The 16,253-nt window shown below is 35.7% G+C and overlaps 1 protein-coding gene across 2 annotated transcripts in view; it reads left to right on the forward strand.

The window, feature by feature from the left end:
- The window catches only part of LOC133797872 (uncharacterized), a 35,138-nt gene extending 19,169 nt beyond the window's left edge, over positions 1–15,969 (forward strand). The window contains exons 2-7 of one of the 2 annotated variants that reach the window (XM_062235962.1): positions 7,102–7,603; positions 8,081–8,224; positions 13,803–13,889; positions 14,478–14,522; positions 14,671–15,095; positions 15,201–15,969. In XM_062235962.1, the coding sequence (XP_062091946.1) occupies positions 7,102–7,603; positions 8,081–8,224; positions 13,803–13,889; positions 14,478–14,522; positions 14,671–15,095; positions 15,201–15,809 (1,812 nt within the window). In that variant the 3' untranslated portion in view covers positions 15,810–15,969. Of the gene's footprint in view, positions 1–6,857; positions 7,604–8,080; positions 8,225–13,802; positions 13,890–14,477; positions 14,523–14,670; positions 15,096–15,200 lie in introns of those variants that run through there. The other variant, XM_062235963.1, reaches the window with a different exon arrangement.
- The last annotated feature ends 284 nt before the right edge of the window (positions 15,970–16,253 follow it).

Below are 16,253 nucleotides of genomic sequence, written 5' to 3' on the forward strand. Positions count from 1 at the left end.
GAACAAAGGAATCTGGGGCCTTCCTCTTCTGCTCACTGGAGCCACTACCCCGACTGGATCCAATAAAAGGAGACACTGTCCTCCTAGCATCGCGCCTAATAGCGCTTTCCTTCCAAATCTGATCTTTGGCCCCCTCAGATGTAAGAGCCTTGTCCACAACCTGATCATAGGTAGTAGCCTCTAGATCCAAGGTGATCTTCACATCACGGGCGATCATAATGTTCAATCCCCATATAAATATGTCTCTTCTTGCCGCATCAGTCGACACTAAATCTGGCACAAACTTCGCCAATCGGTCAAATCTCAAAGCATACTCAGTCACGGTCAATTGGTTCTGAGTCAGGTTGATGAACTCGCCAACCTTCGCAGCTCGAACTGCAACACTGTAATACTTCTCATTAAAGATATTTTTGAACTCTTCCCAAGTCATAATGGCCACATTCCTTCTCTGAACCACCACATCCCACTAGATGCGGGCATCCTCTCTAAACATGTAGCTAGCACAAGCTACCCTCTCGTTTCCCTCAACCCTCATAAAATCCAGAATTGAGGAAGTCATATTCATCCACTGCTCTGCCCGCAGTGGGTCTGATCCACCCTCAAAGGTGGGAGGATGCTGTTTCCTGAACCACTCATACAAAGGTTCCCACCTGTTCTCCATAATAGGTTGAACCGGCAATGGCGCCACAACGTGCTGAACTGGCAACCTAGTGACCTGTGGAGGGGCCTGCTGCCTCAACTATTGAAGTTCCTCCTCTGTTGTTGCAGTCTTGCTTCCATTTCGGCAAACATCTATTGCCAATTCTGTGGGGCAGGTGGAGGGTCCTGACCCTGGTTATCATCCTCGGCCCTACTGCCGCGGAGTCTAGATGATTGCCGAGGCATCTCAACAAATATGCCTGCAATCAACGACGCCGCTCATCAGGCATGATAACAACATCCAAAACCACCTCCCAACCACATCAGTCAACCATAAACAACAATCCACATAACATACAAATAACATATAGCATACAACGGGCCATGCCCTGACATCATGCATATATTAACTCACTCATCATGCTCTGTATGAAATAAGTAGGCAAACAAGGCATTCAAGCACGTATTCAAGCATATTAGTCAATCATACCAACCAAACCTGAGTCGAGCTTGTCACTGACAGCGAGCGTGCATGTTCGGTCAATCTCCAGAAACCATAAACCTTGGCTCGCTCTGATACCAAGTTGTAGCGCCCTACTTCCTTAGAGCTGTTACTAAGTGAGTTAAAAACGTGTGTTTAACTCACTAATCGAGGTTTTAAGACAAACGTGTAATTAAACCATAAACAGGGTCATAGACTTTGAAAATAATTATAGCACCTCCTTACATGTACGAAGCAACTCCATTACCTTATCCGTGGCCGATTCCACCATCGTCGCAGCCGCCATATCCGTACATGTATGGAGCAGGATCGTCCACATTACCTCCCCAATATCCATGGCTGATGCCGCCGCAACCACCACAACCACAATTGAAATAGTAAGACAATATGGCAAACAACGCAGCTGGTTTAGGAGACTAGATTTATATTATTGTTAGTTAATTGTTACAGTATTAACAATATGGATATTTGTTATCTTAATGAACTAAATTGAATATTTAATGTAATATTTTTATTTTTAAATATATCTATATTTAATAATTTAAAATTTAATTAATTAATTTTTAATTATTAAAATCATTTTATTAATTTTTTTATGCATGAAATAGTATTAGGGGCGACGCCTATTAATCAAGTATTAGGGGCGACACATTGGCGAAAAATATTCTCACATGTGAAAAACTTTGGGGCGACATCTCAGATTTTAAGGCGACCCACATGTCGCCCCTAATATACACTATTAGGTGCACTTTATTAGGGGCGGCTCATTAGAGACGATGCCGCCCCTAAAACTATGTTTTGTTGTAGTGTTTTTACCTACATTACTACAAAAAAGGCTTTTTAGGACTCGCGGGACGCGAGTCCTCTATTTAAGAGCCTTAAAAACTGAAGTTTTTTAGGACTCGCAACGGAATGTCTGCGAGTCCTAAAAGATATTGCTGAGTGCCTTTAAGTAAGGTTTTTATGACTCTCTTTGGGTGCCCTTAAAATTTATATTTTTAATTTTTAATTTTTTTTATTGTTATTTTAAAGTAAAAATTATGATTTAAATGAAACATTTATATACAAATTAATCTAAAAAATTATAGATTAAAATAACAAAACTTATACAAAGTATAATCGTCTTGACCTTAAAAAAAATATAACTAGATTTACAAAGTAAATAATTAACCACTCAAACAAGAATCATTTACTCTAATAAAAATTACAAATATAATAAAACACTAAATTCATTGTCAAATAACATATTTCTTCTTCTTGTCCTTGTACTCACCCTCGTCACTGTCTTTCCAAAGTAAGGATTGTCTGCCATGAATTTCTTTCTAAAATCATCTCTGAAACATGAAAAATCACATTATAATACACCAAACATGAAAAATTATAACTAGATTTTTATTGTAGTGTAAATAAATAAGTTTGCTCACAATTGTTACTAGGCCTGTGCAAAAAATTTTGCAACCCGCCCAACCCGAATACCTCGACCAAACCAACCCAAAAAAACAAAAAAAAATGCAGCCCGAAAAATCCGTCTTTCATTTCAAACCACCCAATCACTATATTGGGCGGGTTGAAATTTTTCGCAACCCGCCCAATGTAACCCGACCTGCCCAATTAAGAATTTGTCTACTTTTTTAATTTTATATTTATTTAATTATTAGTACTAAATTAAAATTATTATTTTTTATAAAAAAATCCTATATTTTAAAGTAAAAATTATTTTAGTTAGAAATACAAACTAAAAAATAGAGAAAGTAATAAAAAAATTTGGTGAAAAATGATTTTTTTTAGAAAAAAAAATTCGACGGTTTCGGCGGGTTAACCCACCCTAAACGCCCAAACTGATGGTTGGGTTGAACTTCAATTTTTTTTAATTGGGTGGGTTACGGGTTGAAAAGTACCAACTCGATTATGAGTTTTGGTTTGTCAAAAATCTACCCAAATCGACCAATGAACACCCCTAATTGTTACACAACTCTCTTGCTACCAATGTCTCAGTCCAAGTGTGACAACATATTCATTGCGATATCATTTATAGGAGTATTGTCATTAAAATTTTGAAGAGAAAACATTGAAGTATAAAAGTAAATCAAACATAAAATCAGACAACATATCCCCTAATTTACTAGCCTAGCCATCTGTCACAATCAACACAAACAATTCAAACAAATCAAACAACACACATGTTTTCATCCATATATCACCGCAGCACACAAAATTCTCAGAACCTACTTCACTAATACATACAAGTTTTCAACCTTCCGTTATTACCACATCACATAAAATTTTCATAACCTACTTCACTACGGATGAATATCTAAGATATCTAAACTCCACTAAAGTTATACACTTTATATTAAAAATAAAAAAAAAATCAAATACACCATACCTCTCGCAAGCCAACTACTAATCCAATGCTTTAAGACCAATCGAAATATTAACCTACACATTAATATCAACATTATATTTAATTTTGTAAACTTTCACATAAATATAATTTAAATAATAAATCATGTATTTAATTTAAACACTTTTATTTTTTTGTTAATTAGTGTCGTATATATATATATATATGTTTAAAGAATGTGTAACATATATATATATATATAACTATCTATATTATATATACAATTACTATCATTTTTCAAATTTTTAGAAATAAAAATTCAAATATTATCCCCACATAATATTTCAAAACGATGAAATATCTAATCTAAAATTGGTAATCTATATCCTAAAAACATAAAACATAATATACCCAAAAATAAAATTCAATACAATATACATAATTTAAATAGAACATTTAAATATAAATAATTAATAATAAAAAATGTTTGATGGAAAAAAATACTTGCCTACCAGCCAGCCCGGAGCCTAGCCCAGCCACCCCCAGTCGTCCCCTAGCCAGCCCCGTCCCTGCCCACCAGCCAACCCAGTTGTCGCCCACCAACCGACCCCCCGCCAGCCCTGAGCCTAGCCCAGCCCGAACCCCTCTCTGGGCCGTAAAACCCCAGCCAGCCCCGAGCCCCTCCCTGCGTTGTCGACCCGAGCCCAGCCCAGCCCAGCCCAGCCCCGAACCCCTCCCTGCACCGTCGACCCCCAGCCAGCCCCGAGCCCCTCCCTACGCCGTCGACCCGAGCCCAACTGTTTAACGCCCAAAATGTGACTACACTAAGCGGTAGTTGTAGTAAGATCGGGCGGTCGATCCACAAGGAGGTAACCTAAAATCAAAAGGTTAGTAGAAAATAGCACAAAAAGTTAGTAACAAGAAGTAAATAAAATTGTAAATGGAAAGATGTTTGAGATTTTGGTATTGTATTTTGATAACGTGATGAAATGAGATAAGTGAAATAAAGGTAAGATGTAATCAAGAGTTTGAGAAAATGAAAGGTTTCAAGAATCATTCATATGTTTGTTTAGTTACTTGGTTACTTGATTTATAAAAATACACAAGTAAATAGTTCACATCCCAACATTTACTTGGAAAATCTAACATTAAAGTCCATAGTTTTTCTAACAAAAGTTCATTTGAGTTATAAAGTTCTTTACTTTAAAAGCACAATGTTAATCTTATGAAAAATCTAAAAGTGACAAAATACCCAATGGCAATAATGCAATAGAAGATTAGACATAAAATTATGTATCAATATTACTTTTACTAATTAGAAGCACATAGAAAGAGCATGACTAATCCTATATACTATTAGCATAAGTAAATAGAGATAACAAAATAAAGATAGAGATGAAAGAACATAAATAACTCAAATATATTACATTAAGAACATAGTAAATCAAAATAGCAAAATAACATCACTTGCATATGGAATCATCCCTAACCTTCCTAGGAAGATTAGGCCATTATGCTCATGATTCTCACAAAGTTCTAAGAAGAAAATATGAGAAGAAAGTGAGTAGAAATTTTGCTATAGTTTCATTACTCTAAAAATTACATACATAATGTGAAGAGAGTGTCCCTATTTATAGATGGAGAAAATGACTAAAAAGAAATTAAACAACAAAATGGGGTTTACAAAATAAATCTGAAATATTAATAATAAGATATGATTTTGAAAAATCAAATCTTATTATTAATATTACCCTAGCTATTTTTGTGTATAGTCAAAATTCTCCTTTTCTAAAATACCACAAAAACATGAGCTTTAAAGCTCAAAATGGCAATTTTACAAACCCAATACCCACAAAATATGGCTGGTGACACAAGAGGGTTTTGACCCACTTTCAGCCAATGAGGAGGTGCCACATAGGCACTAGCTAGGAGAGGAGAAAAATGGATTTGGGCTGCTGGAAGTTGGGTCACGTTGGGAGCTTGCTATCTTGCTGAAGGAATGCATTTGGGCTTTTGGACCTTTGGGCCTGGCAATCCGTTGGAGGGACTAACATGAGGGAACAAATGAGGGAAATAATGCTTGCTGAGACTTGCTAATTGATGGAGCTGAAGGAGGCGACGTGGCAGGGCATGATTGGCTGGCAGGGAGGCTGGCAGGAAGGCTGACAGGCGGTGGCTCGGCTCGCGCTCGGCTAGGTGGCTCGGCTGGCTGTGGCTTGGAACCGTGGGCCTGGAACCGTGGGCCTCCTTTGGGTTTCAAATGAAACAACAAAAAAAAGAAGTTAACTACAATAATGTCATTTTTCAAGTTTAATTCTTTTCTTTTCTTTTTTTTATATTTTTTCTTTTAATTAGGCTCAAATGCATTATAATTCATGTAAATTAAATTAAAACTAATATTTTCCATTTAAAGAATATATCATAATAAATTCAAGAAAATATTATTCAAAACTTAATTTAATTTGAACTTAAACTTGATAAAATGACATCTTTTGAGCACTAATCACCAACCCAGCCCAGAACCCCTCCCTGCGCCGTCAACCCCCAGCTAGCCCCGAACCCCTCCCTGCGTCGTCGACCCCTAGCCAGCCCCTCCCTGCACCGTCGACCCGAGCCCAGCCCAGCCCAGCCCAGCCCCGAACCCCTCCCTACGCCATCGAACGAACCTCCCAGCCAGCCCCGAGCCCAGCCCCCTAGCTACCCCCGTCGGCCACCACCCGACCTCCAGCCCCATTCTCTTCTCTTTCTTTAAGGTTAGATCTGAAAAAATAAACCCTAAACTACTTAATTTTAACTATTAATTAAGTGTGCATATTATGATAGAAATATGCTTATAGTCATAATTTTATTAATAAGATGTATTGGTGAAATGGTAAAGGTTTAACTTAATTTATGGGGCGAGGATTCGAAACTTGGTAACACCATATATATATATATATATTTAAAAAAAATCAAATTTGTAAAGAATTCTTTTAGGACTCCGCGAGCCCTCAAATAATTCTTTTAGGAAGTCCAAGAGATGTATATTAAAAAAACAAATCAAACTTTTAGGACATGCATGACTTTTTAGTGTCCTAAAAGAGTGTTTTTGTAGTAGTGCTAGTATATAAATTCAGAAAGTAGAATAGTTGTATTCTTTAAGGTTTTGTTTGAATAGTGAGACTAAATATGATTAGATTGAATTAAAAAATAATGAAGAATGAATGAGTGGATTATTTGTCAAAAATAAATTATAAGAAAATATGTTAGATGCATAATGAAAATTTGTTTTTTTACCATGGAAATACATGAAGATGGTGATTGGATTGGAAAAATTATCTCAAATTTTTTAGTAGGAATAAGTTATCCTAAACTAATTAGGGGTCATTTAAGTTGTTAGATTTAGTTTTTTCAATATTCTCTTTAATTTGATTTGTTAACCAAATTACATAGTATAAGTTATTCAATTCTATTCGATCTAATCTCACTTTTCAAACGTTATGGAAATTGGGATTGGATGGGTTATTATATATTGATTCGAGCATATATATTTAACAATATTAATTATTAAAGATTAAGTGTAAGTATGGTAGCAAGTAATTAACACTGAGGCATGAAATGAAATGTTTCGTTGAAGATGGCATCCTCATCCTCATCCTCATCCTCAAACGATGACTGGTTTGAAGCTGCCGGAGAAGGGAATTTAAAGGTTGTGAAGGATTTGGTTGAAGCCAACCCTGAAATATTGAGAGCAAGACATCCATATACCCAGGAGACGGCTCTCCATATTGCAGCCAGCAACGGACATGTGGATATTGTAGAAGAGTTGGTTTCCAAAATGGAAGAAAAAGATTTAGAAATGAAGGATAATCAGAAATGGACGGCTCTTGCCTCAGCTACAAGGAGTGGAATCACCAGAATTGCCAAGTGTTTGGTTCAAAAGAACAGTAGATTAGTTACCATTTTGTGTGGTCTTGGAGAACATAGTATCCTACCACTTGAATGGGTACTCACCTATGGTCACAAGGACATGGGTCGATATATGTACGCTGTCACGCCAATCGAACAATTGTCCCCGCCACACAACAAGTCACGTGGAGCTAGGGTCCTCCAGATGAGTATAGAGGCGCAATGGTATGGTAAGTAACCCATTAATTAACTTTAATTATTATTAACAACACTCACTAGTTAGAATTTAAATAAACAAGAATAAAATCTAGCTAATATTTAACTAAAAGAACCAAAAAAAATATTTAAAATTAACAAGAATTCACCCATGAGTAGCATTTAAGATTTAAGTAATAAATATCGTTCACTGATAGAATAATTGGTACAATTATAGATTTATATATATATATATATAATGAGCATTATTATTTGATATCATCATATGATATTCAACTAACTATGTAATGTGATTAAATAAAATATATAGGACTGGTAATAAATTACACTAATTACTGTATACTAGATAAAGTAGTCTTGGGCACTGAATCTTACCAATATTTCTAGGTCGCTAGTTCCGCTGAATAATCACAAGTAGTACGTGTTATTCAAAATCAAGAAGAAGAAGTCAAATAGAGTATAACAAATAATCCTCATTTTATTTTCAACAGATGTTGCTTTGCAATTAGTTGAGCATTGCCCAGATCTGGTTGAGGACGGTAATGTCATCTTCTCATTCGCTACTAATAGAGACTTTACTGCCTTTCCGAGTGGATGTCGACTCAAATTTTGGCAGCAATGGATATATGACTACTGTAAGTTGTACATGATTTTTTTTTTTCGTTTTTTGGTATTAATACATATAATGTGAAAAACTACGTACTTCTTAAGTTAATGAATTATAAGATTCGATTTAAACAAGTGAATAAATAATAGGTGCTAGAAAGTAAAGAACACAAGTAGATTTTTACAAGGTTCATTGGTAAAAATTAGTTACTTCTTGGGTCACAAAGACAGGAGCAAAATTATTTTATTATAGCAAATTTTGATTTTTACAAATTATAAAATCAACATGCTAATTTGCTAAAGAATAATTTGAAGCTCATAGTAAGATTTACAATTACCCTAAGTTGAGTCTCCCACTCAACTTTCTAAACTTCTAAATCCCTCATAAGAATGATTGAAATCTCTTCAGCACCAAGTCTCAGATAGAAAAGAGAATAAAGACAGAATATACAATTGAATATTTTTATCAGCTCAAAAGATGCTGATGAATTCTTTTCATTTATATAGGCACTTTTCTGCATATTACATTGTATAACAGTAGCCATTACAATTCTTACACGTATTCAATATTACTAACAGAATTGGAATATTGTGTAACAAATTCCTCAAACTCTGTGCAATCATTACAGCTGTGATTTGCCAGGGACCACTAGAGCCTAGAACATTCTGTTGCAGTAAGCATTCTGCTGCATTGCTGGTGCAGGTGGATTTCATGTCTTAACACCACCCCTCAAACGCAGGGGTGATTGATACACTCCAAGTTTGTTGATTAAGAACTGAAATCTCTCAGCTGATAGTCCTTTAGTAAAGCAATCAGCAATCTGGTCTGCAGACGAGACATGTCGAACCTCAAGCTCCTTCTTCAATACTTTGTCCCTAACGAAATGTACGTCAAGTTCGATATGCTTCGTGCGTGCATGATATACTGGATTGGAGGCTAAGGCAGCAGCACTAGCGTTATCACACCATGTCACAGATCTTGCTGCTAGAGGAAAATTCAGTTCTTTCAACAAAGACTCTATCCATGCTATTTCAGCTGATACATGAGCTAGAGCTCTATATTCGGATTCCGTGCTTGATCTTGATACTACGGCTTGTTTCTTTGATGACCAAGAGACTAGTGCATCACCCAAGTAGACACAATATCCAGCAACCGATTTCCTATCATCGGGGCAACATGCCCAGTCCGCATCAGAGTATCCTACTAGACTCAAATGGTCACTTACCCCAATATGCAGTCCATGGTTTGCAGTACCTTTTAAGTACCTTAGGATTCGTTTGGCACCACTCCAGTGACTAGTTGTCGGTTCTTGAAGAAACTGGCTAAGCTTGTTCACAGCATAAGCAATATCAGGCCTTGTATGACACAAGTATTGTAGTGCTCCCATTAAGCTTGGGTTGCTCAATTTTTCTCCATCTAACTTTGAGATCGGTTTTCCAGTTGCAATAGGAGTTGAAGTCGGCTTGAGATTGGTCATTTTGTGTCTCTAAAGTAATTCTTCTATATATTTGGATTGAGTAAGATAAAGGCCAGATTCATCTCTATACACTTCAATACCAAGGAAGTAGTTCAATGGACCAAGATCTTTTAAAACAAAGCTCTTATTCAGCACTTCAGTAAACTGGTTCAGCTTGCTGGAATTATTCCCAGTGACAATAATGTCATCTACATAAATAAGTACCAAAATAATCACTTTGTCTTTGTGGAGAAAAAACAAGGAGTTATCTGCTCTTGAACTTTTGAACTCCCACTGCAGTAAGGTGTTTCTTAGTCTCTCAAACCAAGCTCTAGGAGCTTGCTTCAAGCCATAGAGAGACATGTGTAGTTTGCAAACATATTCAGGCCGTTTTGGATCGACAAAGCCTTCCGGTTGACTCATATACACATCCTCTTCCAAGTACCCGTTTAGAAACGCATTATTGATGTCAAGTTGCTTGATAGGCCATTGTTTAGAGACTGCAATTGTAAGTATTACCCGAACTATAGATGCTTTCACAACGGGGCTGAACGTTTCCCTAAACTCAATACCAGGCTGCTGATGGAAACCTTTTGCTACCAGGCGAGCTTTAAACCGCTGGAATGACCCATCGGAGTTGGTCTTTACCTTGAATACCCACTTGTTTCCCACAAGATTATACTGAGTAGATGGTGGAACAAGAGACCACGTTTGGTTGTCCTGAAGGGCTTGAATTTCTTGGTTCATGGCTGATTTCCACCCCTCAAGGGCAAGTGCTTCAGTGACAGTAGTGGGCTCAAGATGTTGACGACTCCATTTAGAGGCACCCAAATAGACCTTCGGCTTGTAGATGCCTTCCTTCACCCTCGTAATCATGGGGTGAGTAGGGCGTGGAGGAGGAGGAGGAGTCGTGGCACACTCGCTGGAAGAGGAGATCGGCGAATGGGTGCTGGAATGAGAACAGTCCATAGCAGAATCAGCATGTTGAGGCAGAGAAATAGGAGTAAGTGGGCATACCTCAGTAGATGGTGAGGACATGGACGTGCTGACCGAAGGTGGTGCTGCAGAGGACAAAAGAGAGGGGGATGGAGTAGTAGAGCTGGCATGTGTACCTGAAACAGAATCAGTAGAAATAATAACAGAGGGAAATGGGAGATGTACCCAGGAGCCAAAAGAAGAAGTGGATTCAGGTTTGTAATTGTTCAAAAAACCAGCAGAAAATGGAAAATCTTGCTCATTAAACTTAACATCTCGAGATAAGTAGACACGACCCGTAGAACTTAAGCATTTATACCCCTTACAAGACTCACTAAAGCCAAGATTAACACACTTAAGGGGCCGAAACCCAAACTTGTGAGGGAGATAAGGTCGAATATTAGGAAAGCACGTGGAACCAAACACTTTGAGGGAGTGATAGTCAGGAACTTTGTTAAACAAGACCTCAAATGGAGAGATATTGTGCAGAACAGGTGTAGGGAGTCGATTGATGAGGTAGACAGCAGCTTGAAAGGCATCAACCCAAAATTTTAGGGGCATGGAAGCTTGAGCTAAGAGTGTGAGCCCCATTTCGACAATATGCCGATGTTTGCGCTCGGCGCTCCCATTTTGCGCCGAGGTATGGGGACAGGAATGTTGAAAATGGATGCCCTTGTCATGAAGATTTTTGGTAAAGGAGACAAATTCGCCTCCCCAATCTGACCTTATTGTTTTGATGCACCTATCAAATTGACATGTAGAGAAGCTAACACTTGTTTCATGACCCTAGATGAGGGGTGGCCCAAACGTTGGTGCCAAACACTACCCAGAACAGACCTATTTTCATTAACTTTTGACTTAGGTACATTAGAAGAGGAAACAGTAGAAACGCCAGCAAAGTGTTGAAAAGCAGAGGGTTGAGGAGCAGTTTGGGAGGGAATGGAGGTAGTGTCTAGGTGATACAATCCATCTTTAAGTGTCCCGTGCAGCAGCACCTTCTTTGTGTCCTTGTCCTTCACAAAACAACACTTAGAATGAAACTCCATTAGTACATTATTATCCAAGGTAAGTTGTGACACACTAATAAGATTTTTGGCTATTTTGGGCACATGAAGCAAGTTGTTGAGCAATAATGGTTGAGCAGAATTTGTAGAAATACATCCAGAGCCAATATGAGAGATTGAAAGCATATTACCATCACCAATTGTGAGTTTCTCCTTACCACCATAAGGTGTGTGAACGGTCAGATTGTCAAGATTGGAAGTGAGATGTGTTGATGCTCCACTATCGGCGAACCATGCTCCATGATCAATGACCTCCGGGGTGGCCACAAAAGCATGATAACGAACTGTCGAAGGCAGCTGCACCAGTGGCGGTGGCGCCGGAGGCACTCTGTGCTGGAGTCTGATCAGGTCCAGGAGTCGTCATGACGGGGTGGCCGGTGGACAGGCGACTGATACCAAGATAGAAAAGAGAATAAAGACAGAATATACGATTGAATATTTTTATCAGCTCAAAAGATGCTGATGAATTCTTTTCATTTATATAGGCACTTTTCTGCATATTACATTGTATAACAGTAGCCATTACAATTCTTACACGTATTCAATATTACTAACAGAATTGGAATATTGTGTAACAAATTCCTCAAACTCTGTGCAATCATTACAACTATGATTTGCCAGGGACCACTAGCGCCTAGAACATTCTGTTGCAGTAAGCATTCTGCTGCATTGCTGGTGCAGGTGGATTTCATGTCTTAACAGTCTCTAAAATCCATGCAGAACTCCCAGAACATATCCCTCTGTTCATCACTCAATAGAATCAGAAAACTTGAAACATTAACAAAAAAACCTGCAACAAAAAGGTTAGAGAGAAAATAACAAGAACCAACAAAACTCTCTGCAACAATGAAAATGATTAGATCAACTACCAAGATCTAAAAACAACCAGTATATATAAGCAGGTAGTAATTCTAAGAGAAACTCCTATAATAACAAACTAAACACAATTAGTTAAACCCAAACTAAAAAACGATTCCAAGTGAAACCATGAAATCTCCAATCAATACATAACTCAGATGCATCTAAGATCATGATTTGCCAAATAATAACACCTGCAGAAAAACATAAGTTGTGTTTGGTAAGATTTTTGTTTTTGAATTTTTTAAACACAAAAATAGAAATATTATTTTTATTTTTGTTTCTTTATTTTTAAAAAATAAAAATATGTTTGATAACTATTTTTGTTTTTTGTTTTTAAAAACAAAAAATAATAAATACGTTTGATAACTTTTATTTTTATTTTTTCTTAACAATATAACATGAGGTGTTGATTTGAATAAGAGAAAAAAAAAACGAAAAGTAAAAAATGGTTTAAAAAAATTTTGAAAGTGAAACTTTTTGTATTCAAAATTTAATGAATTTTAATTAAATTTTTTTAAAAATAATAAATAAAAATAGAATTGTCAAACACTATTTTATGTTTAATTTTTAAAATTTTAACTAATTAAATAAAAAACTATTTTTTTAAGAGTTACCAAACAACTCTTTAGTTATTACATAATGTTTTTTTTTTCTTCTCTAAACCTAAAGTACTTTTTCTATTTCCAAATTTAAACGTTTTAAACAGTATAATTACTTGATAAGACTTATAAATAAAGGATTCCAAAGATATCCAAACACACATATAACTTATCCAATACTGTTAACAAAGCATAATTTGGTTAAATAATGTATAAATTAATTTGTATTGGGAATTTGAACCTCCTCCAACATTAAGTTGATTACCAAACAACAAATACATCAAAGATTAAAACACAAAAACAAGAAAAGAAAAACAAACAATTAGATTTTCTAGGTCGTTTTAGCTTCAACTATCAAACCAGTCCCCATATCTACAACATTCATGTGTTTTCTTTCATATTTATAAAATTCTAATTCAATCAAGTAAGATAAGAGAAGTAACTCATATTTATATAAAAATAAATTACATAGGCACACAATAATATAATAAATTATTTTAATATAATAAGTCTCAAGAAATATGGTGTTGAAAATATTTATCAGAATATGAGTGTATTTATTATTATTATTCTTATATAAATGTACGTATTAATATTCTTACACAATCATTTCTAATAATAATATATCTCACTCATTTTCTCTCCGAATAGGTATTGACATACCAAAAAATGTTGATGCCAAAAGTGACATTCGTATAAATGTCCCGACCATAGAAGATAGCCAAAGTTCGAAAAGCAGTGAGATATTTAATATATTTCTTATTCATTTTGGGTATTATTTATTATTAGAATATTATAATTAAAACTAGGGGAATAGTAAGGTAGGTCATTTTCAGGGGGACGTATTAATATGTTTATTTTCATTTTTTTAGTACATAGATATTGTAGCTCAAATTTCCAATTTTTTTTATATGATATGATATTGTACATTGTAGTTATAGAGGACTTCCCCAAATTTTCAATAAATTTTAGACAATTTAGTGTATCGAAATCAAAATTCAAATAGCTTATTGCACGCGTATATGTTTATGATTTTATATGTACATGCAACAAGTTGTTTGAATCTTGTTTCCGACTTTCTAAATTATTCATAATTTTTTAAAAAAATTTGTGGGAGATCTCTTATAAATATATAACTATATAATGTATAACATCATATAAAAAAAAATTAAAAAATTATGAACAAAAAAGAATAAAGAACTACCGGTAGATTCTCTTGAAATGATCTATTACAGTCTCTCCCTATTTAACTATAGGAGTAAATCAACCTATTTCATTAATTAGTGTTTCATCTATCGTTAATATATATCTTGTATTATTCTCTAGGTACATTTCAACAGCGTTTTGCTTCAGTTCTCCTTAAAATTCTAGGTACAAATTCTTCAATCATAGAAATTAAATTCAATCAAATGACTGTCGTAATTTGTGCAATTTTCTAGCTATAAAGGTATAATTCAGATGTTCTATATAGATATAAGTAATCATCTCTCTCTATCTATACCTATACCTATACCTATAGGAATAAAGAGGATACAAGAAATGAAATTAAGGCATCATTACTCGTCGAGATTGCTAAAAAGCATCTGCCAAGAGATAAAAACTTTACACAGGGTGAATGGAAGGGTCTCAGTATATCCGGCCTTTTACAAATCTGCCGAAGAAGGAGTCGTTGATATCTTTGTTGGTTTAGCAAAGACAAATCCTCAACTTGTGCTTTATTATAATGTTGAAGGGAGGAATGTTTTCATGGCAGCAATTGAATATCGGCAACCACAAATTTATTGCCTTATGCATGGGGTTTCTACAAGAAAAGTAACGATAGCATCGGTGGATTGTGCACTTAATACCATGCTACACATGGCTGGATTGTTGGCCCCTTCTAATCAACTTAACAAAATCCCTGGTGCCGCATTGCAAATGCAAAGTGAGCTACAATGGTTTAAGGTACGTATTGGCTATTGCATTTACCATATAATATAGACCTCGATCGATCATGAAACACATATGTTATATCATCATATGAAATGATTTATATATTTATAAATGTAGGAAATTGAGTCAATTACTTTGCCGAAACATTTATATTATAAGAACCGTGATGGACTGACACCACGAGAGCTGTTTACGAAAGAACACAAAGAGTTGATGAAAGATGGAGAAACTTGGATGAAAGACACAGCGAGTTCTTGCAGTCTGGTAGGCTCTCTCATCGCTACCATAATGTTTGCTGTAGCTTTCACTGTTCCGGGAGGCAACGACCAAAACACAGGCTTTCCAATGTTTTTACACAAAAAGTTATTTAAGATTTTCATAATATCGGATGCTATATCACTCTTCTCGGCCACAGCCTCGGTGTTAATGTTTTTGGGAATGCTTACATCGCGTTATGCAGAAGATGATTTCCTCAAATCCTTGCCCACAAAGATAGTGATAGGCCTTCTTACACTTTTCATATCTATCGCAACAATGACAATCGCATTTTGTGCTGCCCTTTTAATTGTGTTCAGCAAAGACTCTGCGTTTATCGTTACTCTCTTCTTGCTTGCTGGACTTCCGATTACTTTGTTTGGGTGGATGCAGTTTCCTCTTCTTGTACAGATTGTCAATTCCACCTATGGACCAAGCATTTTTAACCGGAATGTTAAACGCTGGTTGTAGCTAGGTTCCTTTTATGTGTGTGTGTGCACATGAAAACAAATTACATTTAGTTTTCATTTTCCATTTCAAGTATTGATCATTACCGGTGCAATGACACTCTTGTACTATTTATTTTAAAGAGAATTGACTTTCTATGTTTGGAAATAAAATTATATCTATATATATTGCTACTTCTTTTAGAAGATATTTAGTGTATAAATGTAAAAGAAAATATTATGTATGCAGATATATATACAATTGGTAATGAAAATTCTCCAACGAATCAAAATATTTTCATCTGCTCTACAAGACTATTTTGACATTCCACGCTGTCTTCAGATTTTCACAATATACATGCTTAAAATATAAATTTTCTCAAGAAAACAAAGATGCATATGATATTTACGGATATTTCATGTACCACTGCAAAATATCCATTTTTGTGTCAACTTTTTCACCCCAGTC

This window comes from Humulus lupulus, chromosome 8 (assembly GCF_963169125.1).
Source record: "Humulus lupulus chromosome 8, drHumLupu1.1, whole genome shotgun sequence".
Taxonomy (NCBI): Eukaryota; Viridiplantae; Streptophyta; class Magnoliopsida; order Rosales; family Cannabaceae; genus Humulus; species Humulus lupulus.